The sequence below is a fragment of the Gobius niger genome, assembly GCF_951799975.1.
Source record: "Gobius niger genome assembly, chromosome: 14".
Lineage (NCBI taxonomy): Eukaryota > Metazoa > Chordata > Actinopteri > Gobiiformes > Gobiidae > Gobius > Gobius niger.
In genome coordinates this window covers 3,062,603-3,082,799 of record NC_136865.1, presented here as the reverse complement: position 1 = coordinate 3,082,799, position 20,197 = coordinate 3,062,603, and the positions used below count along the sequence as shown (strand labels likewise).

Genomic DNA, 20,197 nt, shown 5'->3' with positions numbered 1-20,197 from the left:
GTGTGTTTCGATAGCCTACATTTGCATTTGATTCTATCTATGCAAATAACATGCTATATAAATAAAACACCTGTATCTACAGCACCTACAGTGATTTACCTCATTCGTTCACTCAAAGAAAATACCATTAGATCATTTTGAAAGTGTCAGTTAAGCATCAACTCTTTTATAAGTCATTTTTTAACATGTACTGTTGTTGACGTTAACAACCTTTGCAATAAAAGTTGGAAAACTGTGAAAGTTGCAAACAACACTCTGTGATTGATAAATACCAAGACACCACAACATTGTATCCTTAACTTTGTGAAAGGAGTGAAACAGCGCCCCCAATTAGGCCAAAAAGTGTACTGCATCCTTATTTACCATTGAGGATGAATGGAAGAGAGTTAGTATTACCCAATGGCCGCTGGCCGCTCTGCTTTATGACCACGACCCTGGGGGCCGCCATTGCTGTAGTACCTCCACATCGCCACTAGGCCCCCATTGAAAAGCATTGTGGTTTAGACACGTTAAAAACAACTTTAACGCCTGGTTTCAATTTTGTCAACACTAGACTAGGCTAGATATGAAACCAGGCTGGTTTTCGTAAAATGAATTTTAGAAATCTCGTATTTAACGAGGGTCGGACTGTTAGCATTGGAGCAGCGCGAGCTACACGTCACGCAAGAGCCGAGTCTACGGTGAAAATCCCGCCCGTATGTCCTTTTTAGGAACATGCTTCGTCAGAGCTGGGGAGGGGGAGGAGTCTGTAAATCCTCCATGATTTCCCTCACGGCCGTGGTCATTATGGTAAACGGGGAGGAGTGAGCAGAAAACATCCATTTTTTTTAACAGTCTATGGTATTAACCACACGCAAAAGTAGGTAAAATTTGGCCCACGGGCCCCTGTTTGGGCAGCCTGGTGTCGAGGGACGGGCAGGGGGTGTAAGTGTGTGTATGAGACGACTGTGATACCTGTAAATATTGGGAGAGTTGGACTGGCGAATGTTTAATGTCTTTTTAAATGCAGTTGCGTGCAGTTAAATGCACTTGTGTATGAAAGGCGCTTTATGAAGAAGGTTTTGATTGATTTGATTGATTGACTTTTTGTAATATTTTGACTGGACGCTGGAAACATCTTCAAACTCATAAAATGTCAGAAATTTAGAAAAACAACCAAATTCTCCAAGAAACACGGCCTGAGTTGCTCTCGTCTAAAGCAGAGAGTCCACTGTCTTAGTTTTGGGTTAATAATATCATCACTGGGACAATCCTCATGAAACAAAAACTGTTTTCAAAGTTCAACGTCTCCTCTGTCAGCGCCTTTGAACTAAGGTCCACTTATTTTCTCTGAAAGGCGTCCAAAAGTCAATCCCGTCCAAATACTGATGAATCTGTTTGGACATATCTACTGAAAGCTGTTTTCTCTCTGTATCAAACTCTGAAGCGTGAACACAGCCTCTTGGATATTGAAATGTGGTGGGAGTTGTGGACGGTGCGGGTTTGCGTCACGGACAGACGGCGATCAGGAAGCGCGCTGGCCCTGGAGATAACGCTGATGTGTTCACCTTTGGAAGATGAATGCGTGTTCCTCTATTCAGGGTCTGCGTTTTGCATACGCCGCGTCTCTCCGCTCTGACCTCGTCCAAATGTCGGCCCCCGGAGACATTTGGAGACATTTAGACTCACAGATGAGACGGGGGACAGTTCAATGGTTTCCATTTCAGATCAGAGGAACTGCATCACACACTGCCTCACCCCCACGCCTCCCTCATCCTCCCCCAGCCCTGTGTCCCCACAGTTTCCTTTAGATGGCTGCTCACGGGCGGGAGTCAGAGAGGACCAGGGGTGTCCAGAGGCCTACAGTCCACAAAAACATGATAAAAAAAAACAATATAAAAAACATTATAAAAAGCACTATTTAAAACACCATAAAAAACACTATATAAAACACTATAAAAACACTATATAAAACATTCCAAACCAGAGCATTGAAGCCGGCAACTTTGTGTACAACTTGTATGCCTCGATGGTAAGCACGTCCTTTGTAGCTTGTGGAGTCTCCATATGGACATACAGTAGTTCCTACTGCTCAGACTAGTTCTGGGTACTGTTAAATGAAAAATAAGTTTAGGAAAAAAAATGAGAGGCAAAGAGGCCAATGAGACAATCCAGCTTTACATAACTGCAGGTGTAAGATGCTGCAGGGAAAGCCTACATGGAGCGCCATAACCAAGTGGCTGGTATAGTGTACAGGAACATCTGTGCAGAGTATGGGCTGGAAACCCCAAGGTCAAAGTGGGAAACACCTCCAAAGGTGGTCGAGAACGACCGAGCCAAGATCCTGTGGGACGTCCAGATACAGACGGACAAAATGGACATCGTGGTGGTGACAAAGAGCAGAGGAGCCGTTGTGGTCGACATAGCAATACCAAGACTTCAACATCAGGAAAAAGGAACACGAGAAACTAGAGAAATACCAGGGGCTCAGAGAAGAGCTGGAGAAAACCTGGAGGGTGAAGCATCAGTGGTGCCCGTGGTCGTTGGGGCACTCGGGGCAGTGACCCCCAAACTGGAGGAGTGGCTCCAGCAGATCCCAGGAAATACATCAGACATCTCGGTCCAGAAAAGAAAAGATACTGCGCAGAACCCTCAAGCTCCCAGGCCTCTGGTAGAGGACCCGAGCTTGGAGGAAAAAGAGACCGCCCGCGGAGGGTGAGGAAGAGTTTTTTTTTTTTTTTATTGGATCATTGAATGCCTGGAGCTATACAACATCTACAGGACTCTAAGAGCCTTCATTGCAAACTCGATGAGGTTGTGGAAAACCACTTGAAGCCAATGGCAACACTTGCACAAGTCTCCATCAAATGTGGCATATTCCAAGGAGACGCCTTGTCCCCACTGCTGCTATCACTACTACTACTGCAAATACACTACTACTACTACTACTACATCTGCTACTACTACTACTACTCTCACTTCTACTATTACTGCTATAAATGGATACTTGTTGATGTCCATGTGTGTGTTTGTAAAAAATGTAATTTAAAATACTTCAAATCTGTTATCTACGTAACTGATCAAGTTTTTGAACTTCTTCAAATATATTTTTTGCTTGGACATGAACTTGCCTTTAGTCTGTTAAAGTAAGTGTTTCTGAATCTACAGATCGTTAGATTGACGACTTTAACTGTTCGGGAAACATGATCCAGATACTTTCAGACAAATATGTGTTGCTTTAACCTTTGACCCCTTCGGTCCACCTGTTGCTCTCTGATTGGACGGCGTGACATGAGTTGAATGGATGATGTCGCTCACCTGTGTGTCAGGAGACCGTCCTGACCCCCGTGACGACCCCGTGACGACCCCTCCTCAGGAGCAGAACAGTCCTGTGGGAGAGGTGCTAATGATCAGCCCAGGGTCTACTGATCCTAGAAAGACACTTTAATTGACTTCAATGTCTAACTGGATCTGCTGTTGCCACTCCTCCAGTTTGGGCTTTTTCCATCTCTTGCTCTGATCCTCCACCCTCCATACCTTCTCCATCTCTTCCTCTGATCCTTCATTGTCTTGTCTGGTATGCAATGGAGTAAGACAACTATGGAGTAAGCCATTTCTGTTGAGAGCATTTTAAACGTCTGCGTCTAATCTGTCCTTTCAGAATGAAACAACGAAGACAGCAGCTGTTTTCAAGACAATCAGTGCAAACCATATTAAGACAGATCTGAACCCGGACTGCCTGACCCCAGGAGTTCAGTCCACACAGGAGCAGCAGAAAGACGCTGTGGAGCGTATGTACGGTGGGAGCCAGATGTTTACACATATAAAAAGACACATTTGCATTTTTATTTATTTTCTATTTGCTAAATGCCAGAAGAATCAGAGGTAGATTTTTCTTAGACATTTGTTGTTTCTTTCTACAGAAATGTGCACTAAGATGACTATACCTTTAAACTATTTGGGAAAGCCCTGATGATGATGTCATGACCTTAGAAGCAGCCTGGTTCATCCTTGGGTGTAATTTCAAGACACTTGAAGGTTCAGGTTCTTTGGTTAAAACAATGATGGAAATGACCAGCCATCATACAGATCAGGAAGAAGGCGGGGTCTGTGTCCCAGAGATGAAGGGGCAGCATCATGCTGTGGGGCTGTTCTGCTGTGGGAGGGACTGGTGCACTTCACAAAATAGATGACATCATGAAGAAAGAACTCTATGTGGAAATATTGGAGCAACATCTCCAGACAAGCTTGGGCACAGATGGGTCTTACAAACGGACAATGACCCAAAGCAAACTGGTTACAAAGCGGCTCAAGGAAAACAAAGTGAATGTTTTGAAGTGGTCATCACAAAGTCCTGATCTCAGTCCAGTTGAAAATGTATGGGCAGAGCTGAAAAGGCATAGACACACAAGGTGGCTACAAATGTGGCTCAGTTACTTGTGGAAGGAAATCCAAAACTTTTGACCCAAGTTATACAGTTTAAAGGCAATGCTATACAAATATTTGGCATGGAAAAAGTAATATAGAACCGTAAAGAAAATTCTATTGGTCATTCTTCTGCAATTTAGCAAATAGAAACTATTTTTTTCAAATTGTAATTGACTTAAAAAAGAAAAGTTAATTCTGGTTTCATGTCATACAGTGAGAAAAAAATGCATTTGTGTCTTTTTATGCGGGCCTGATCCGGCCCGCGAGATGATTTAATCGTCCCCTGTAGAGCATGAATTCCAAAGTATGTAAAAAAAAAAAGTAAGTCCATTACTGTGCGGAGTTATGAATTTTAAAGAATAACCAGAATGCTCATTCTAGCCACTAGGGGGCATTAAATAAATAAATAAAAGGATAGAGTTCCACACGTGTCCAGCAGAGGGCACTGACATAATAAGAGCTCAGGATATGAACAACACATTATATAGCCACGTGGTAAATGGACAGTCTGCCCCAGGGCGGCTGTGGCTTCAATAACAGTTTACCACCACCAAGTGAATGAATAATGACTGCACTTTCAGGAACTTGTGACACAGGCTTGTAAAGTGCAATACAAGTGTAGGCCGTTGTTATTGATGAAGCTACAGTCAAGTTGGGGCTTTGATCAAATCACAGCTTATTATAATTCATTTATTGGAAACATTTTCTCTCTTATATGTGGCCCGCGACCCGCCGTGGGAGCTGAATTTCGGCCCGCGACCCAAAATGAGTTTGACACCCCTGGTCTAAGACATTTGGTTCCCACGGTATATGTTTCCTGCGGTCTGACTTTGAGATGACTCAATTCTGGTCTTCCCAAAAAGAGGATATCAGGTTTACAACTTTTACAAACTTCCGCAGCTCGTGTCCTGCATTGGATCCCCGTGTGTTTCAGGATCGATCTTAAAGTTCTTTTAATGTTTTTTAAATGTCTTAATGGTCTTGGTCCTTCTTATCTTTCAGAACTGCTTTTACCTTACGAACCTTCACGGCCCCTTCGCTCCTCCGGCAGGGGTCTCCTAGTTACTCCTAAAGTCAACAAAAAGACTCATGGTGAGACGTCTTTCCAATATTACAGCCCTCGCCTCTGGAACCACCTGAGGAGGAGCTCAGGGCTGAGGAGGAGCTCAGGGCTGCAGAGAACGAAAATGTTTTTAAGAGCAGCTCAAGACCCACCTTTTTAGCTTAGCTTTTAACTGACTAATCTATTTATTTTGTCTGTAAAGCACTTTGTGATGCCTTTCAGTATGAAAATCGCTTTTTAAATAAGTTTGATTGATTGATTGACTTTTTCAGTCAGTGGGACCTGTCACTGATGGAGACTCCGCGGTCTTCTCCCTAAAGCAGGACGAAAGAGGCCGAGAGATAAGTGTGGCATCTACCTCTGTCGAACGGGCCCCGTCCAGATCATTGGTGTTGAGCTTAAACATAACAGGCAGCAAGAAGGTGCCGGGTTCAATTCAATTCCCGGGCCTTATTTGTTCTGTTAAAAAAAGCACCATAATTCACAGAAAAAAATAGCATCCTGTTTCTCTGTTGCCAATGAACCATAAAAACCGGAGGCATGTAGTTGTGTTGATGTCAGGTGGTGAACCAGTAAAGTTAGCTAGACTTAATTAATGGAGCAAATGACGTAAACACCAAACTCTTTAGTAACTCATTACTGTGTAGCAGCAATAACTTAAAACGGGTTTAAATTAAACTGAAAGGGCGGTGCCCATAGAAATAAAAAGGAGGCGTTTGATCATAACATATGCGGAGTTAGCAAGTTGGCTAACCCGAGAGACTTTTCAGAGTTTGTTAGCATTAGCCTGCTCAATGTATTTTTCCCTATGGCCGTTAGCATTAGCCATCGAACCTCACACATTAAAGCAGTACTAAGCAACTCATGCCCCTAGAGGCCATTGGCGCCACTGCCGGTGTAGTAGCAAGTATTTTTTACTCATTAATCGTCCGTGAGAGTAAATACTACAATGACAGAAAATACAAAGGGACAGAGGAATATTGTGCATCCAATCACACAATGGATTTTTTTTTTTTTAACTCAAACGTGGCTGTAAATACTGTTTAAGTGGCGCTAACCCACAGTTAGCTTTGCCCGTTAGCACGTTAGCTTCTTCCTCGGGAATAGTGTGTCTTGGTGACTCCGACCCATAGGCTGCGAAGTTGCAATTGTGCAACAGGGGGAGATGAAAGACCCCCCAATCATCCCATTAACACTTGTATTACCCCTAGAGGGACTATGGGAAGGATTTATTAATGTAAACAAGTTACTGAGTACTGCTTTAAGACTGATCCACATGTTTTCAGCTGCTGTCAAACATCGACCACATTTAGGTCAAAGTCGTGTTAGAAATCTTTCATGCCATGACCTTTGGAGGTTTAACTTTAAATACAAACTAGCGTCTGAAAGTGTCCTGTGAGCTAAATGCTAACTGAAATTCAGCTACATTTCTCCTTTTTGGGGGACACACCTCCAATGGCCTCAAAACATCATCATATAATATATTAATGATGGAGAAACCACAGAATTGATATAATGCCATTCTTTAGTAGTGCGCCTGGCTTCAATTTTCATTGAAATGCTGATAGAACATTGGATTATGGCGCGGCAGTACAGCGGTTGAAGGTCCGGGTTCAATTCCCACCTGGACGGGGCCTTTCCGTGTAGTGTTTGCATGTTTTCCCCGCGTCTGTGTAGGCTTCCTCCGGTTTCCCATACCAGTAAAACATGTACAATAGGCTCATCCTCTGGCCAGGTGTTTCTGACCATTAGCCTGGCTCTGAAAGTTCAACTGATGCTGTATCTCTTTTTAAACATAAATGATTATGAACCGGGACCACGTCGACACTGAGTCAGACCTCAATCAGTCAGAGCTCATTTGTTGGTGTTAAATATTGAGCCAGCTCTTAGCCTCGACCTCTGACCTTTGACTTCTGCTCTGGTTCAGATCCACAGCTCTTCCTTTCTTCATCTTTGTCCCCACTGTCCATCCTCACACCCTCTCCCCCTCCCAAAGAGAATTCATATTCAAGGAGAGAGAGGGAGAGAGAGAGGGAGAGAGACGTCGCCTCCTGTTTATGTCAACACTATGCAAACCCCGCCCCTTCTTAACGCTCAAACCCCGCCCCTTGTGTCAGAGTTGGCCTATAAAACCCCTGGACCCTCCAAAGAGTCCTCAAATCCTGCCCAGACCAGGCTAAATCACCTGTAGCTTCTCGTTAGCCACTCCATTCACTTTACATTGAATCTGACGCTAACCTTTGTCTCCTCAGTGTTGGTGAGGGAAAAACCTGAGCAAGGTTTTTGGAGATTTGGGGAAATTTGGAAGTAAATCGTGTGATTATTGGTTTTGGGCCGGTGTTGCCATGGAGACCGTGCGCGTGGCCGTGATGCTGTCCGTCTGTCTGTCCGTGCTCTGCCAAGGCCAAAGGTCACGGGCACAGGAAGACGAGAACTCCGTGGGAACGGTCCTGGGGATGAGTCAAACCGAACTGGTGAGTCTGAACTAAGAACTAAACTGGGACTAAACTAGGACTAAACTGGACTAAACTAAGACTGAACCAGGACAAAACTAGTACTGAACCAGGAGTAAACTATTACTGAACCAGGACTAAACTAAGACTGAACCAGGACTAAACTAAGACTGAACTAGCACTGAACCAGGACTATTCAAACAAGAACTTGGTTGTAATGTCAGTGTACACATTATATATACTTTTTTTTTTTTTACTGTGCAGATTTGTCTTAAAGCATTATTGTCCATGAGACTGACGAAACCCTCCAACTGTTGGGACAGGGTCCTGCAGATGTTCTGACCGGGTCTTGCAGCTGTTAAGGACAAGGTCCTGCAGCTGTTCTGACAGGGTCTTGCAGCTGTTAAGGACAGGGTCCTGCAGCTGTGCAGGACAGGGTCTTGCAGCTGTGCAGGACAGGGTCTTGCAGCTGTTCTGACAGGGTCTTGCAGCTGTTAAGGACAGGGTCTTGCAGCTGTTAAGGACAGTGTCTTGCAGCTGTTAAGGACAGGGTCTTGCAGCTGTTCAGGACAGGGTCTTGCAGCTGTTCAGGACAGGGTCCTGCAGTGAGTGTGCTCAGTGCAGAGTCTGACGAGGGAAGATGAGGAGATAGTGAAAGGTCTGAGCTGTCTCTGTCTCAAAGGGCACAGCAGAATCACACAGATGAGACAAACATCCTGACAAAAGGGGGTTCTCCTTCTCCGACCGCAGACTGAGGGACAGAGGTTCCGTCTCCGACCGCAGACTGAGGGACAGAGGTTCCGTCTCCGACCGCAGACTGAGGGACAGAGGTTCCTTCTCCGACCGCAGACTGAGGGACAGAGGTTCCGTCTCCGACCGCAGACTGAGGGACAGAGGTTCCGTCTCCGACCGCAGACTGAGGGACAGAGGTTCCTTCTCCGACCGCAGACTGAGGGACAGAGGTTCCTTCTCTGACCGCAGACTGAGGGACAGAGGTTCCGTCTCCGACCGCAGACTGAGGGACAGAGGTTCTGTCTCCGACCGCAGACTGAGGGACAGAGGTTCCTTCTCCGACCGCAGACTGAGGGACAGAGGTTCCTTCTCCGACCGCAGACTGAGGGACAGAGGTTCTGTCTCCGACCGCAGACTGAGGGACAGAGGTTCCTTCTCCGACCGCAGACTGAGGGACAGAGGTTCCGTCTCCGACCGCAGACTGAGGGACAGAGGTTCTGTCTCCGACCGCAGACTGAGGGACAGAGGTTCCTTCTCCGACCGCAGACTGAGGGACAGAGGTTCCTTCTCCGACCGCAGACTGAGGGACAGAGGTTCCTTCTCTGACCGCAGACTGAGGGACAGAGGTTCCTTCTCTGACCGCAGACTGAGGGACAGAGGTTCCTTCTCCGACCGCAGACTGAGGGACAGAGGTTCCTTCTCTGACCGCAGACTGAGGGACAGAGGTTCCTTCTCTGACCGCAGACTGAGGGACAGAGGTTCCTTCTCCGACCGCAGACTGAGGGACAGAGGTTCCGTCTCCGACCGCAGACTGAGGGACAGAGGTTCCGTCTCCAACCGCAGACTGAGGGACAGAGGTTCCTTCTCCGACCGCAGACTGAGGGACAGAGGTTCCGTCTCCGACCGCAGACTGAGGGACAGAGGTTCCTTCTCCGACCGCAGACTGAGGGACAGAGGTTCCGTCTCCGACCGCAGACTGAGGGACAGAGGTTCCGTCTCCGACCGCAGACTGAGGGACAGAGGTTCCTTCTCCGACCGCAGACTGAGGGACAGAGGTTCCTTCTCTGACCGCAGACTGAGGGACAGAGGTTCCTTCTCTGACCGCAGACTGAGGGACAGAGGTTCCTTCTCTGACCGCAGACTGAGGGACAGAGGTTCCTTCTCCGACCGCAGACTGAGGGACAGAGGTTCCGTCTCCGACCGCAGACTGAGGGACAGAGGTTCCGTCTCCAACCGCAGACTGAGGGACAGAGGTTCCTTCTCCGACCGCAGACTGAGGGACAGAGGTTCCTTCTCTGACCGCAGAATGAGGGACAGAGGTTCCATCTCCGACCGCAGACTGAGGGACAGAGGTTCCATCTCCAACCGCAGACTCAGGGACAGAGGTTCCGTCTCCAACCGCAGACTGAGGGACAGAGGTTCCTTCTCCGACCGCAGACTGAGGGACAGAGGTTCCGTCTCCGACCACAGACTGAGGGACAGAGGTTCCTTCTCCGACCGTAGACTGAGGGACAGAGGTTCCGTCTCCAACCGCAGACTGAGGGACAGAGGTTCCTTCTCCGACCGTAGACTGAGGGACAGAGGTTCCGTCTCCAACCGCAGACTGAGGGACAGAGGTTCCTTCTCCGACCGCAGACTGAGGGACAGAGGTTCCTTCTCTGACCGCAGAATGAGGGACAGAGGTTCCATCTCCGACCGCAGACTGAGGGACAGAGGTTCCGTCTCCAACCGCAGACTCAGGGACAGAGGTTCCGTCTCCAACCGCAGACTGAGGGACAGAGGTTCCGTCTCCGACCACAGACTGAGGGACAGAGGTTCCTTCTCCGACCGTAGACTGAGGGACAGAGGTTCCGTCTCCAACCGCAGACTGAGGGACAGAGGTTCCTTCTCTGACCGCAGACTGAGGGACAGAGGTTTCTCAGTGAGTGACTAACTGAATTAATATGAATGTTTGTGTTTCAGGTGAATGTCCTGGATGAGTTCCTGGATGATGCAGACAGAGAGCTGTCGGTGCAGAAGAAGGCCAGTGTCATCCCCCGGGTCAGTCTCTTTATCTGTATATATATCTACAGTCCCGCTGAGGCCCCGCGGTCGCTCTGCTTTAGGGGCCAAACACACTGGTGACGTATGGCACAGAGCTTAATGCACGTGTGATAAACAGCACTGACGCACAGCTCAGTGTGTCGCTCCTGTTCACCTTCAATGAAATCTATGTAAACACGTCATAAAGGCCATACGTTTATGCAGAGCAGGGTCATAAACACGCAGAAAACATGGCCAGGGAGTCTGGGGTCTTAGTCTTACTTTAATCCCTCTGTAGCCCGCTTTAGCCCTGCGTTAGCCCGGCTTAGCCTTTCTTTAGCCCGATTAGTAACAGATACTTAGACAAAGGGGGTCATTTATCAAGGCAGGGGGCCAGCTGAAAAATAAAATAAGCTATTTTGTTGGGATGTTGCTCCTCATTTACCCTGTGCTGTTTCCTGTATCACAGTATTAGGGCCCCAAATCTGACACGTAGCACAATGTGGTGTGAGTAAAAGTGCTTAACTGACTCTGCTGCTCCACTTTAGCATGTGCTGCTCACCTGAGCAAACGCTCCGTACACGACCCCTAAAGCAGGGCTGAAACAACTCAATCAATCCCAAACTCATTGATTATTGAAATAGTTGACAACTATTTTAGTAACTGATTTATTGTTTTCTAGTGAACACAGACTCAAATAGAGCAAAAATAACATTACAATGTACTTTTAAAGTTAGGATATGTAGTGCTTTGTATATTATAAATTTCATAAATATCCGTCTGTGTCTAGCACGAGCCGTCAACAAACTTTCACTTTAAGTTTACTGCAACATGTCCAACTTTATGTTAATAAAGTAAACATACAACTTTCATAGCCAAGCAATTAATCGAAAAAATAATCAATATATTAATTGATTACCAAAACAATCATTAGTTGCAGCCCTACCCCAAAGTATTATATAATTTAATCTATATTCATATGTACGCTCAACACACCGGGGGCCAGTTATCAAGACAGACGCTAAACAGCAAGTGCATGCTGGGAAATGGCATGTTGCCCCAAATGTATTACCCAAATCTGATATGTAAATGAGAGAGTGTTGCATGACTAAAACACGCGTGTGTGACTCTGCTTTTGCGTGTGCTACACATGAGCAAATGTATGCATGTTTGTGTAAATGTTGGTGCCAAAGATCTTTAATAAACTCTAGATAGGACCTGACCAGTAACATGTTGGAATGAATGGCAATTCAGGCGGCCATCTTGTGACTGGCCCTTTTAACCCAGTGCAATGTGATCAAATGGGAAACACCACTTATTTAGTTGATACTGTTTTGATGTTTCTTTATTTTTTGTAGCTATTTCATGATTTTCTGATGATTTTGACTGACCTTATGTCAAATCTGGAAAGAAAATGGAGCTTTTTGATATTGCAGTTTTTCATATGTTTTTACAGTTTTAGGCGTCATAGACTTAACACATTGAATGACAAAAATGGAAAAACTTGTTTTTGCGTTTTTAAAAAAAATATATTATTATTATTGGGAAACTAGACAGTCTAATACAGAGACTAGTCTAATACACAGTCATGTCCCATGTGTACACAAGTGTATGTATGTAAACTGAAGGATTGACTTTGTGTTCCTGTGTCAGTGTGACGTGGGAGAGCGCTGCGCTCTGAAGCACGGCCCACGGATCGGACGACTCTGTGACTGTCTGCGAGGAACGGCCTGCAACAGCTTCTTCCTGCGCTGCTACTGACCGCCATCTTACTACTGTCCACATACACTCACTGACCAAACCTACTGACGCCATCTTACTACTGTCTACATACACTCACACTGACCAAACCTACTGACGCCATCTTACTACTGTCCACATACACACACTGACCAAACCTACTGACGCCATCTTACTACTGTCTACATACACTCACACTGACCAAACCTACTGACGCCATCTTACTACTGTCCACATACACACACTGACCAAACCTACTGACGCCATCTTACTACTGTCTACATACACTCACACTGACCAAACCTACTGACGCCATCTTACTACTGTCCACATACACTCACACACACTGACCAAACCTACTGATGCCATCTTACTACTGTCCACATACACTCACACACACTGACCAAACCTACTGACGCCATCTTACTACTGTCCACATACACTCACACTGACCAAACCTACTGACGCCATCTTACTACTGTCCACATACACTCACACTGACCAAACCTACTGACCGCCATCTTACTACTGTCCACATACACTCACACTGACCAAACCTACTGACGCCATCTTACTACTGTCCACATACACTCACACTGACCAAACCTACTGACGCCATCTTACTACTGTCCACATACACTCACACTGACCAAACCTACTGACGCCATCTTACTACTGTCCACATACACTCACACTGACCAAACCTACTGACCGCCATCTTACTCCTGTCCACATACACTCACACTGACCAAACCTACTGACGCCATCTTACTACTGTCCACATACACTCACACTGACCAAACCTACTGACGCCATCTTACTACTGTCCACATACACTCACACTGACCAAACCTACTGACGCCATCTTACTACTGTCCACATACACTCACACTGACCAAACCTACTGACCGCCATCTTACTCCTGTCCACATACACTCACACTGACCAAACCTACTGACGCCATCTTACTACTGTCCACATACACTCACACTGACCAAACCTACACACACACTGACCAAACCTACTGACGCCATCTTACTACTGTCCACATACACTCACACTGACCAAACCTACTGACCGCCATCTTACTACTGTCCACATACACTCACACACACTGACCAAACCTACTGACGCCATCTTACTACTGTCCACATACACTCACACTGACCAAACCTACACACACACTGACCAAACCTACTGACGCCATCTTACTACTGTCCACATACACTCACACTGACCAAACCTACTGACCCATCTTACTACTGTCCACATACACTCACACACACTGACCAAACCTACTGACGCCATCTTACTACTGTCCACATACACTCACACTGACCAAACCTACTGACGCCATCTTACTACTGTCCACATACACTCACACTGACCAAACCTACTGACGCCATCTTACTACTGTCCACATACACTCACACTGACCAAACCTACTGACCGCCATCTTACTACTGTCCACATACACTCACACTGACCAAACCTACTGACCCATCTTACTACTGTCCACATACACTCACACTGACCAAACCTACTGACGCCATCTTACTACTGTCCACATACACTCACACACACTGACCAAACCTACTGACGCCATCTTACTACTGTCCACATACACTCACACTGACCAAACCTACTGACGCCATCTTACTACTGTCCACATACACTCACACTGACCAAACCTACTGACGCCATCTTACTACTGTCCACATACACTCACACTGACCAAACCTACTGACCGCCATCTTACTACTGTCTACATACACTCACACTGACCAAACCTACTGACGCCATCTTACTACTGTCCACATACACTCACACTGACCAAACCTACTGACGCCATCTTACTACTGTCCACATACACTCACACTGACCAAACCTACTGACGCCATCTTACTACTGTCCACATACACTCACACTGACCAAACCTACTGACGCCATCTTACTACTGTCCACATACACTCACACTGACCAAACCTACTGACGCCATCTTACTACTGTCCACATACACTCACACTGACCAAACCTACTGACGCCATCTTACTACTGTCCACATACACTCACACTGACCAAACCTACTGACGCCATCTTACTACTGTCCACATACACTCACACTGACCAAACCTACTGACGCCATCTTACTACTGTCCACATACACTCACACTGACCAAACCTACTGACCGCCATCTTACTACTGTCCACATACACTCACACTGACCAAACATACACTCACACTGACCAAACCTACTGACGCCATCTTACTACTGTCCACATACACTGACACTGACCAAACCTACTGACGCCATCTTACTACTGTCCACATACACTGACACTGACCAAACCTACTGACGCCATCTTACTACTGTCCACATACACTCACACTGACCAAACCTACTGACCGCCATCTTACTACTGTCCACATACACTCACACTGACCAAACCTACTGACCGCCATCTTACTACTGTCCACATACACTCACACTGACCAAACCTACTGACCGCCATCTTACTCCTGCTGGTCACAGACGAAACTGTTACAGCTGACAACAATAGCAACGGCTAATCACGCTAATGCTAGTTATGCTACGGACTCCACAGTCGAGCTAACGAGGCTACAGACACCGTAACTGTTCATTTTTGTTTCTTTTTTGAAGATTCATAAAGAACTGTCCACTAAACTCGGCTCCTCCAAGGGGGCGCTCTTCTCATACAGGACCACTGCTGAAAACAATACATAAATGTTTCCAATGTTAAAGGTGTCCTCGTTTCATTTGTGCTGTTTGTGAACACCATGATTTTGTTTAATAAAACGTCTTCATAAATCTGCTCTCTATTTCTGACATTTTTTTTTTCTTTTTTAGGGATTTTGCTTTTGAGATAAATTGCTGTTTTTTGACGATACAGAATCAAAGGTTTATGTGCGTGTGATATTAGAAATGCCTTTAGTTATAAATAGGAAGTGTACGGAGCCTGCCAGGGGACATAACAAGAATATTAATTATTGCGTTTTTTCGCAAAGCTTTGCAATAAAAGTAAACGCAATATTTATTGTGAAATAACACAATCATATTTGGGTATCTTACCCATCTTAGCCACAAGCATGTGGACAGGCCCCAGGTTTGTCCCGAAAAGCTCCAGCGGTTCCATCCATCCCGTCAGGAAGCGTTGGCTGTAATAAAAGGTTTGGCCTGTCTGAGTATGAAAACGACCATCACCACCTTTGCCCCTGGATCGTTGCACTCTTTTGGCCTGGAGATTACCAGCACTCAAGTCTATACTAAGTCTATAAATGCTGAACTTATTAATTCTTCAACTTGACCCCAAAAAGACTCCAGGGGCAACGCACAAGAGGAATTCCTCAAAATAGAACCAATCCTATTTTTCCAGGCATTAAGCGGTGTGCGATACATCACCAGTGTGTTTGGCTCCGAACGTCCTCTGAAAAGTAGTTTCTTCTTTGAAGTCTCCTGGCCTTCCTTCTGGACAAACCTTTTGGATCTCATTCCCTGAGGATTCTCACTCTGCACTTGGCGTACATCCACCGGAATCCGTGAAACTGTCCAGAACCAAATTGTGTGCTTATGAACTCACCCAGAGGTGCCAGGTTGGAGGATTCCTTGCACTTGAGTGCCCCCTTTGCTGCAAAATCCTCTTTAGAAGTCTTTCATTTAGCCCATTAACACTATGTCTGTTGCCTGCAATAATCTTATTTCTCTGTATTTTAAACCCGATTCAAAATAAAGATCAGTTAGATTCCCCCTTTCATGCTCCATGTTGTGTGGAGGATGAGAGTGAGTCGCAGCTTCATTCTCTCCCCAAATATGATTATGTTATTTCGCATTAATAATGGAGTTTTATTGCAAAGCATTGCAAAATAACACAATAACTGATTTTCTCATGATGTCCCCTGGTGGGCTCCGTAGAAAAGACACATCCTCTCATTTGCCATTGTAATGTTTAGGTTTGGCTGATATTTGTTGGTTTACTGACCAGCAGCTGCTGCTGGAGGCTGTCACATCATATCACACCTGTATTAAAGGCACTGGACTTTTTATTTATCCTCCTTTGGATATTGTAAACTCAAAGAAACATCTAACTGTAAAGCATTTGTGTCAATTTCATGAACTTACAGACGAGTGACCCTGAAAAGTGACCCTATGGTGTGAAATGTGCTGATAAACATGTCCCTGTGAAGAAGTGAGATGCTAAGAAATGAGTTTGGACACATCCTGACCGAACCTTCTAAACGAGAGACAACGTCACAGAGGGAACAGTAGTAGAAATAAAAACACAACAGCAATAAGTGAACTTCACAATCTATAATAGAAATCGCAATCTCAATGGCCGCCGCCTGGGCGCCGCCATGTTTATTTCCCATATCGACTTTGAAGCTAAGCAGGGACGGGCCTGGTTAGGACTGGGATGGGAGACCGTTCCTCGGAAGCTAAGCAGGGAAGGGCCTGGTTAGGACTGGGATGGGAGACCGTTTGGGAACACCAGGAAGCCTGGCGACAGTAGTGAGTGTGTGCGTGGTTGGTGGTGGGGGCTGATGTGCGCAGACTGGGTGCCTCGCTTATCATCACCGAGTATGGGGTGAATGAATAATGCATCAAATTGTTCAGCAACTTTGAGCGTCTGGAAAAGCGCTATATAAGACTAATGCATTATTACTCTTATTATTATTATTACATCCGCGGCCGGCCCCCACGTGACGGTCCCACCGCCCGCGGGCATTGACCACGGGTCCATATGGACCGCGGTGCTGCTGTCCGAGGACAACCTGCCGTCACAACAACGCGAGTGCACGAGATCTGACTGCCGTGCGTGTACGCGCATCCAAACAGGGCGGTGTGTGTGTGTGTGTGTGTGTGCACGCGCGTGTGCTTGCGTGTGCGCGCGCGTGAATGTGTGTGCGTGCGCACGTGTATGTGTGCGCGCGCGCATCCAAACAGGGCGATGTGTGTCATCGTCACTCACCGCTAACCTGCAGACGCTCCGCACAGGTACAGATACATCCTCCAAAACACATCTGCGGGTCTTTCTTTAAGTCTCTCCTGCAGTGACCGAGGCTGTGGTTCATTATAGATCCAGTGTTGCCTAATGTCAGAGGCGCAGACAAATGCGTAAGATCCAATCCTGGCCATATCCGTCTCCAAAGCTTTGTCTCCGAAAAAAAATACACGCAAAACATTGCCCAAAACCTGCTCAAACAGGAGCCTCTAATCACACGCGCTGCTCCGACTGATGTATCCTCCGTGTGCGTAAAAGCGAAAATGAAACTACCACTTAATGAGCGCATGGCCTGCACTGCGTAGTTTTTTTCTTTTTTTTAACTTTGCTGCTGTACCATTTGTTTTCTATTTTGCTTTCACGTATTGTGAGCCCAGAGGTACATTTTATTCTAAAGCAGCTTTGAAAGCATTGCCAATTTTATTGTAAGGTTATAAATACTGTCTAACAACGATCATTAGGCTATTTCATTTCAAAACCTACTCATTATTTTTTGGATTGTGCACTACCGGGATGCACCAAACCACCGGTCCTGCACCGTGAACTAAACCGTTAGAGCTGAACCCCTAATATTTATCCATAATTATTCCACTGTCTCTTGATTTCTATTCCCTGAGTTTAGTGAACATATTGTCGATGTAGTTTATAAGAAAGCAGTACGGGTGCATCAAACACTCCAATTGCAGTTTGTTTGAAATTATTTTTAGCATTCATTATTTTAAACATTTGTAGTGGCCATAGTTTTTGGAATGGGTTGGGAACCACTGGTCTACAGCTGAACTGTGTGACGGGTTGGACATTTCTTTGTAATCACTCATAATCTCAGAATATCAAATGTGGAGACTAGCGAGGCCCGGCCGAAGGCCGGGTCTCAGCTAGTGTAGTTATAAGGAGTTGACATCTGCAACACAGCTTTGTAAACAAGCTAGCATGTGTGCTAACACACACGCTAGCACACAAGCTAACACACAAGCTAACACACAAGCTAACACACACACTAGCACACACGCTAACACACAAGCTAACACACAAGCTAACACACACACTAACACACACACTAGCACACAAGCTAACACACACACTTGCACACAAGCTAACACACACACTTGCACACAAGCTAACACACACACACACTAACACACAAGCTAACACACACACTAACACACAGTTACACACGCGCTAACACACACAGTAACACACACGCCAACACACACACTAACACACAAGCTAACACACACACTAACACACAGTTACACACGCGCTAACACACACACTAACACACAGTTACACACGCGCTAACACACACACTAACACACAGTTACACACACGCCAACACACAAGCTATTGGCTGTGGCTACGCGCAGACACATGATAGACAATAAACGGCTATGGACCATCGTAAACCACACCTCTCCTTCCAGAAAATGAATTGGCGGTCCCCAGACTAAACATCACTTGTGGCGTTAGCCAGGCTCTGTCCGGGCCGCTCCATCAGGTGTTTACATCATGGGACTCGCGTTGGTTATAAAAGTGAATCCACTTTGATTCTGGTGAAGGTTCACCAAACATCCATCAGAGACAGTCACAGAAAAACACTATTTTGGTGAGAGTCGCTTGAATCCCGGAGAGAAAAAACAACTTCTTTGGCAGGTTGAATAAAGTCCTTGTTGCCAAATGCGTTTTTTTTCCTCCGCGACATTATCGTTAGGTGAGAAAAAAGAACAGGCGTGTCCAGAGTAGGTTAGAAAGAGCTCCTTCTTCACAGCTTTCAGAGCAAACATGACACCTGTTCAGACGCTCAGGGGGTGCGTTTGTTTTCTCCGCAGGGGCAGCGCTGACCCGAGGCACTTACAGAAGTTGTGCCCTTCCTGTACTCAGTGGTTTTCCAGCAGAGGGCGGAGCAGCTGAGAGAGAGCAGGATTCAGGAGGATTGCTGAGAACTGGGAGAATGAAGCCAAAAAACACTCTGGGGGTGTTTTTTATCAGGAAATAGCAAAACAACATGGCTGAAAGCTCCAAAAAGTTGATTTTACGTGATATAGGACAACTTCATCTTGTATGGGGTCAGTCTCTGACCCACTGGGCGACGCCTCACTTATGGCCAACAGAATGCCTATAATCAGCACTATGCCCCGCACACTTTAGGCTGCCACGTCCTAAGGCTAAAACAGTTTGGAAATGAACATAAGCCACTCTCTCTCTGGAGGTTAGAGCTTTTACATGAGGAATCACAGAAATGTGTTTCACTTTACGCCAGAGTTATACCAGCGTGTAAGCACAGTAAAGCACACACACCTGCCATGATAATTGATGTATGCGCTTCACAAACATAGAAGAATCTGATCAGGAGTGTTTTCTCTGTCCCCGCGTTCGTCCCACAGCAGGAGACATGTCCCTGATGTCACTAATATAACCCCCCCCTCAGGCAGAGCCCACTGAGCTGTCCACATGTCCACGCCAACATGACAAACATCATTAATGACGTCTGAACCGTTTGAACACTGTGGAAGCGCAGCCAATCAGAGCGCAGCGCCGTGACTCAGAGGAACTTTACTCATTTATTGATAGGATCAGACGACGGTGTGGCATTTAGAGCAAAGAGCGGGCGGAGGGGGGGGGCGAGCTGAGGATCCTGGGCAGGTTTTACCAGCTGTGTGTGTCCTCAAACACTTGGATTCTCTCCACAAACAAAGGAATGGTTTAAAAGTTTTTTTACTTAACGTTCACACACAAGTAACAGACAACTGTGAAGTGAAAGCAA

At 46.1% G+C, this 20,197-nt stretch overlaps 2 protein-coding genes across 2 annotated transcripts in view; both read left to right on the top strand.

The window, feature by feature from the left end:
• LOC306973624 (uncharacterized protein) overlaps window positions 1-20,197 on the top strand; it is a 198,781-nt gene that overhangs the window by 37,880 nt on the left and 140,704 nt on the right. The window lies entirely within an intron of this gene.
• On the top strand, window positions 7,643-12,972 carry cart4 (cocaine- and amphetamine-regulated transcript 4). Its single transcript, XM_079570597.1, has 4 exons — window positions 7,643-7,944; window positions 10,618-10,695; window positions 12,331-12,470; window positions 12,914-12,972. The coding sequence occupies exons 1-3, from the start codon at window positions 7,816-7,818 to the stop codon at window positions 12,436-12,438; spliced, it is 315 nt and encodes a 104-aa protein (XP_079426723.1). The 5' UTR covers window positions 7,643-7,815; the 3' UTR covers window positions 12,439-12,470; window positions 12,914-12,972.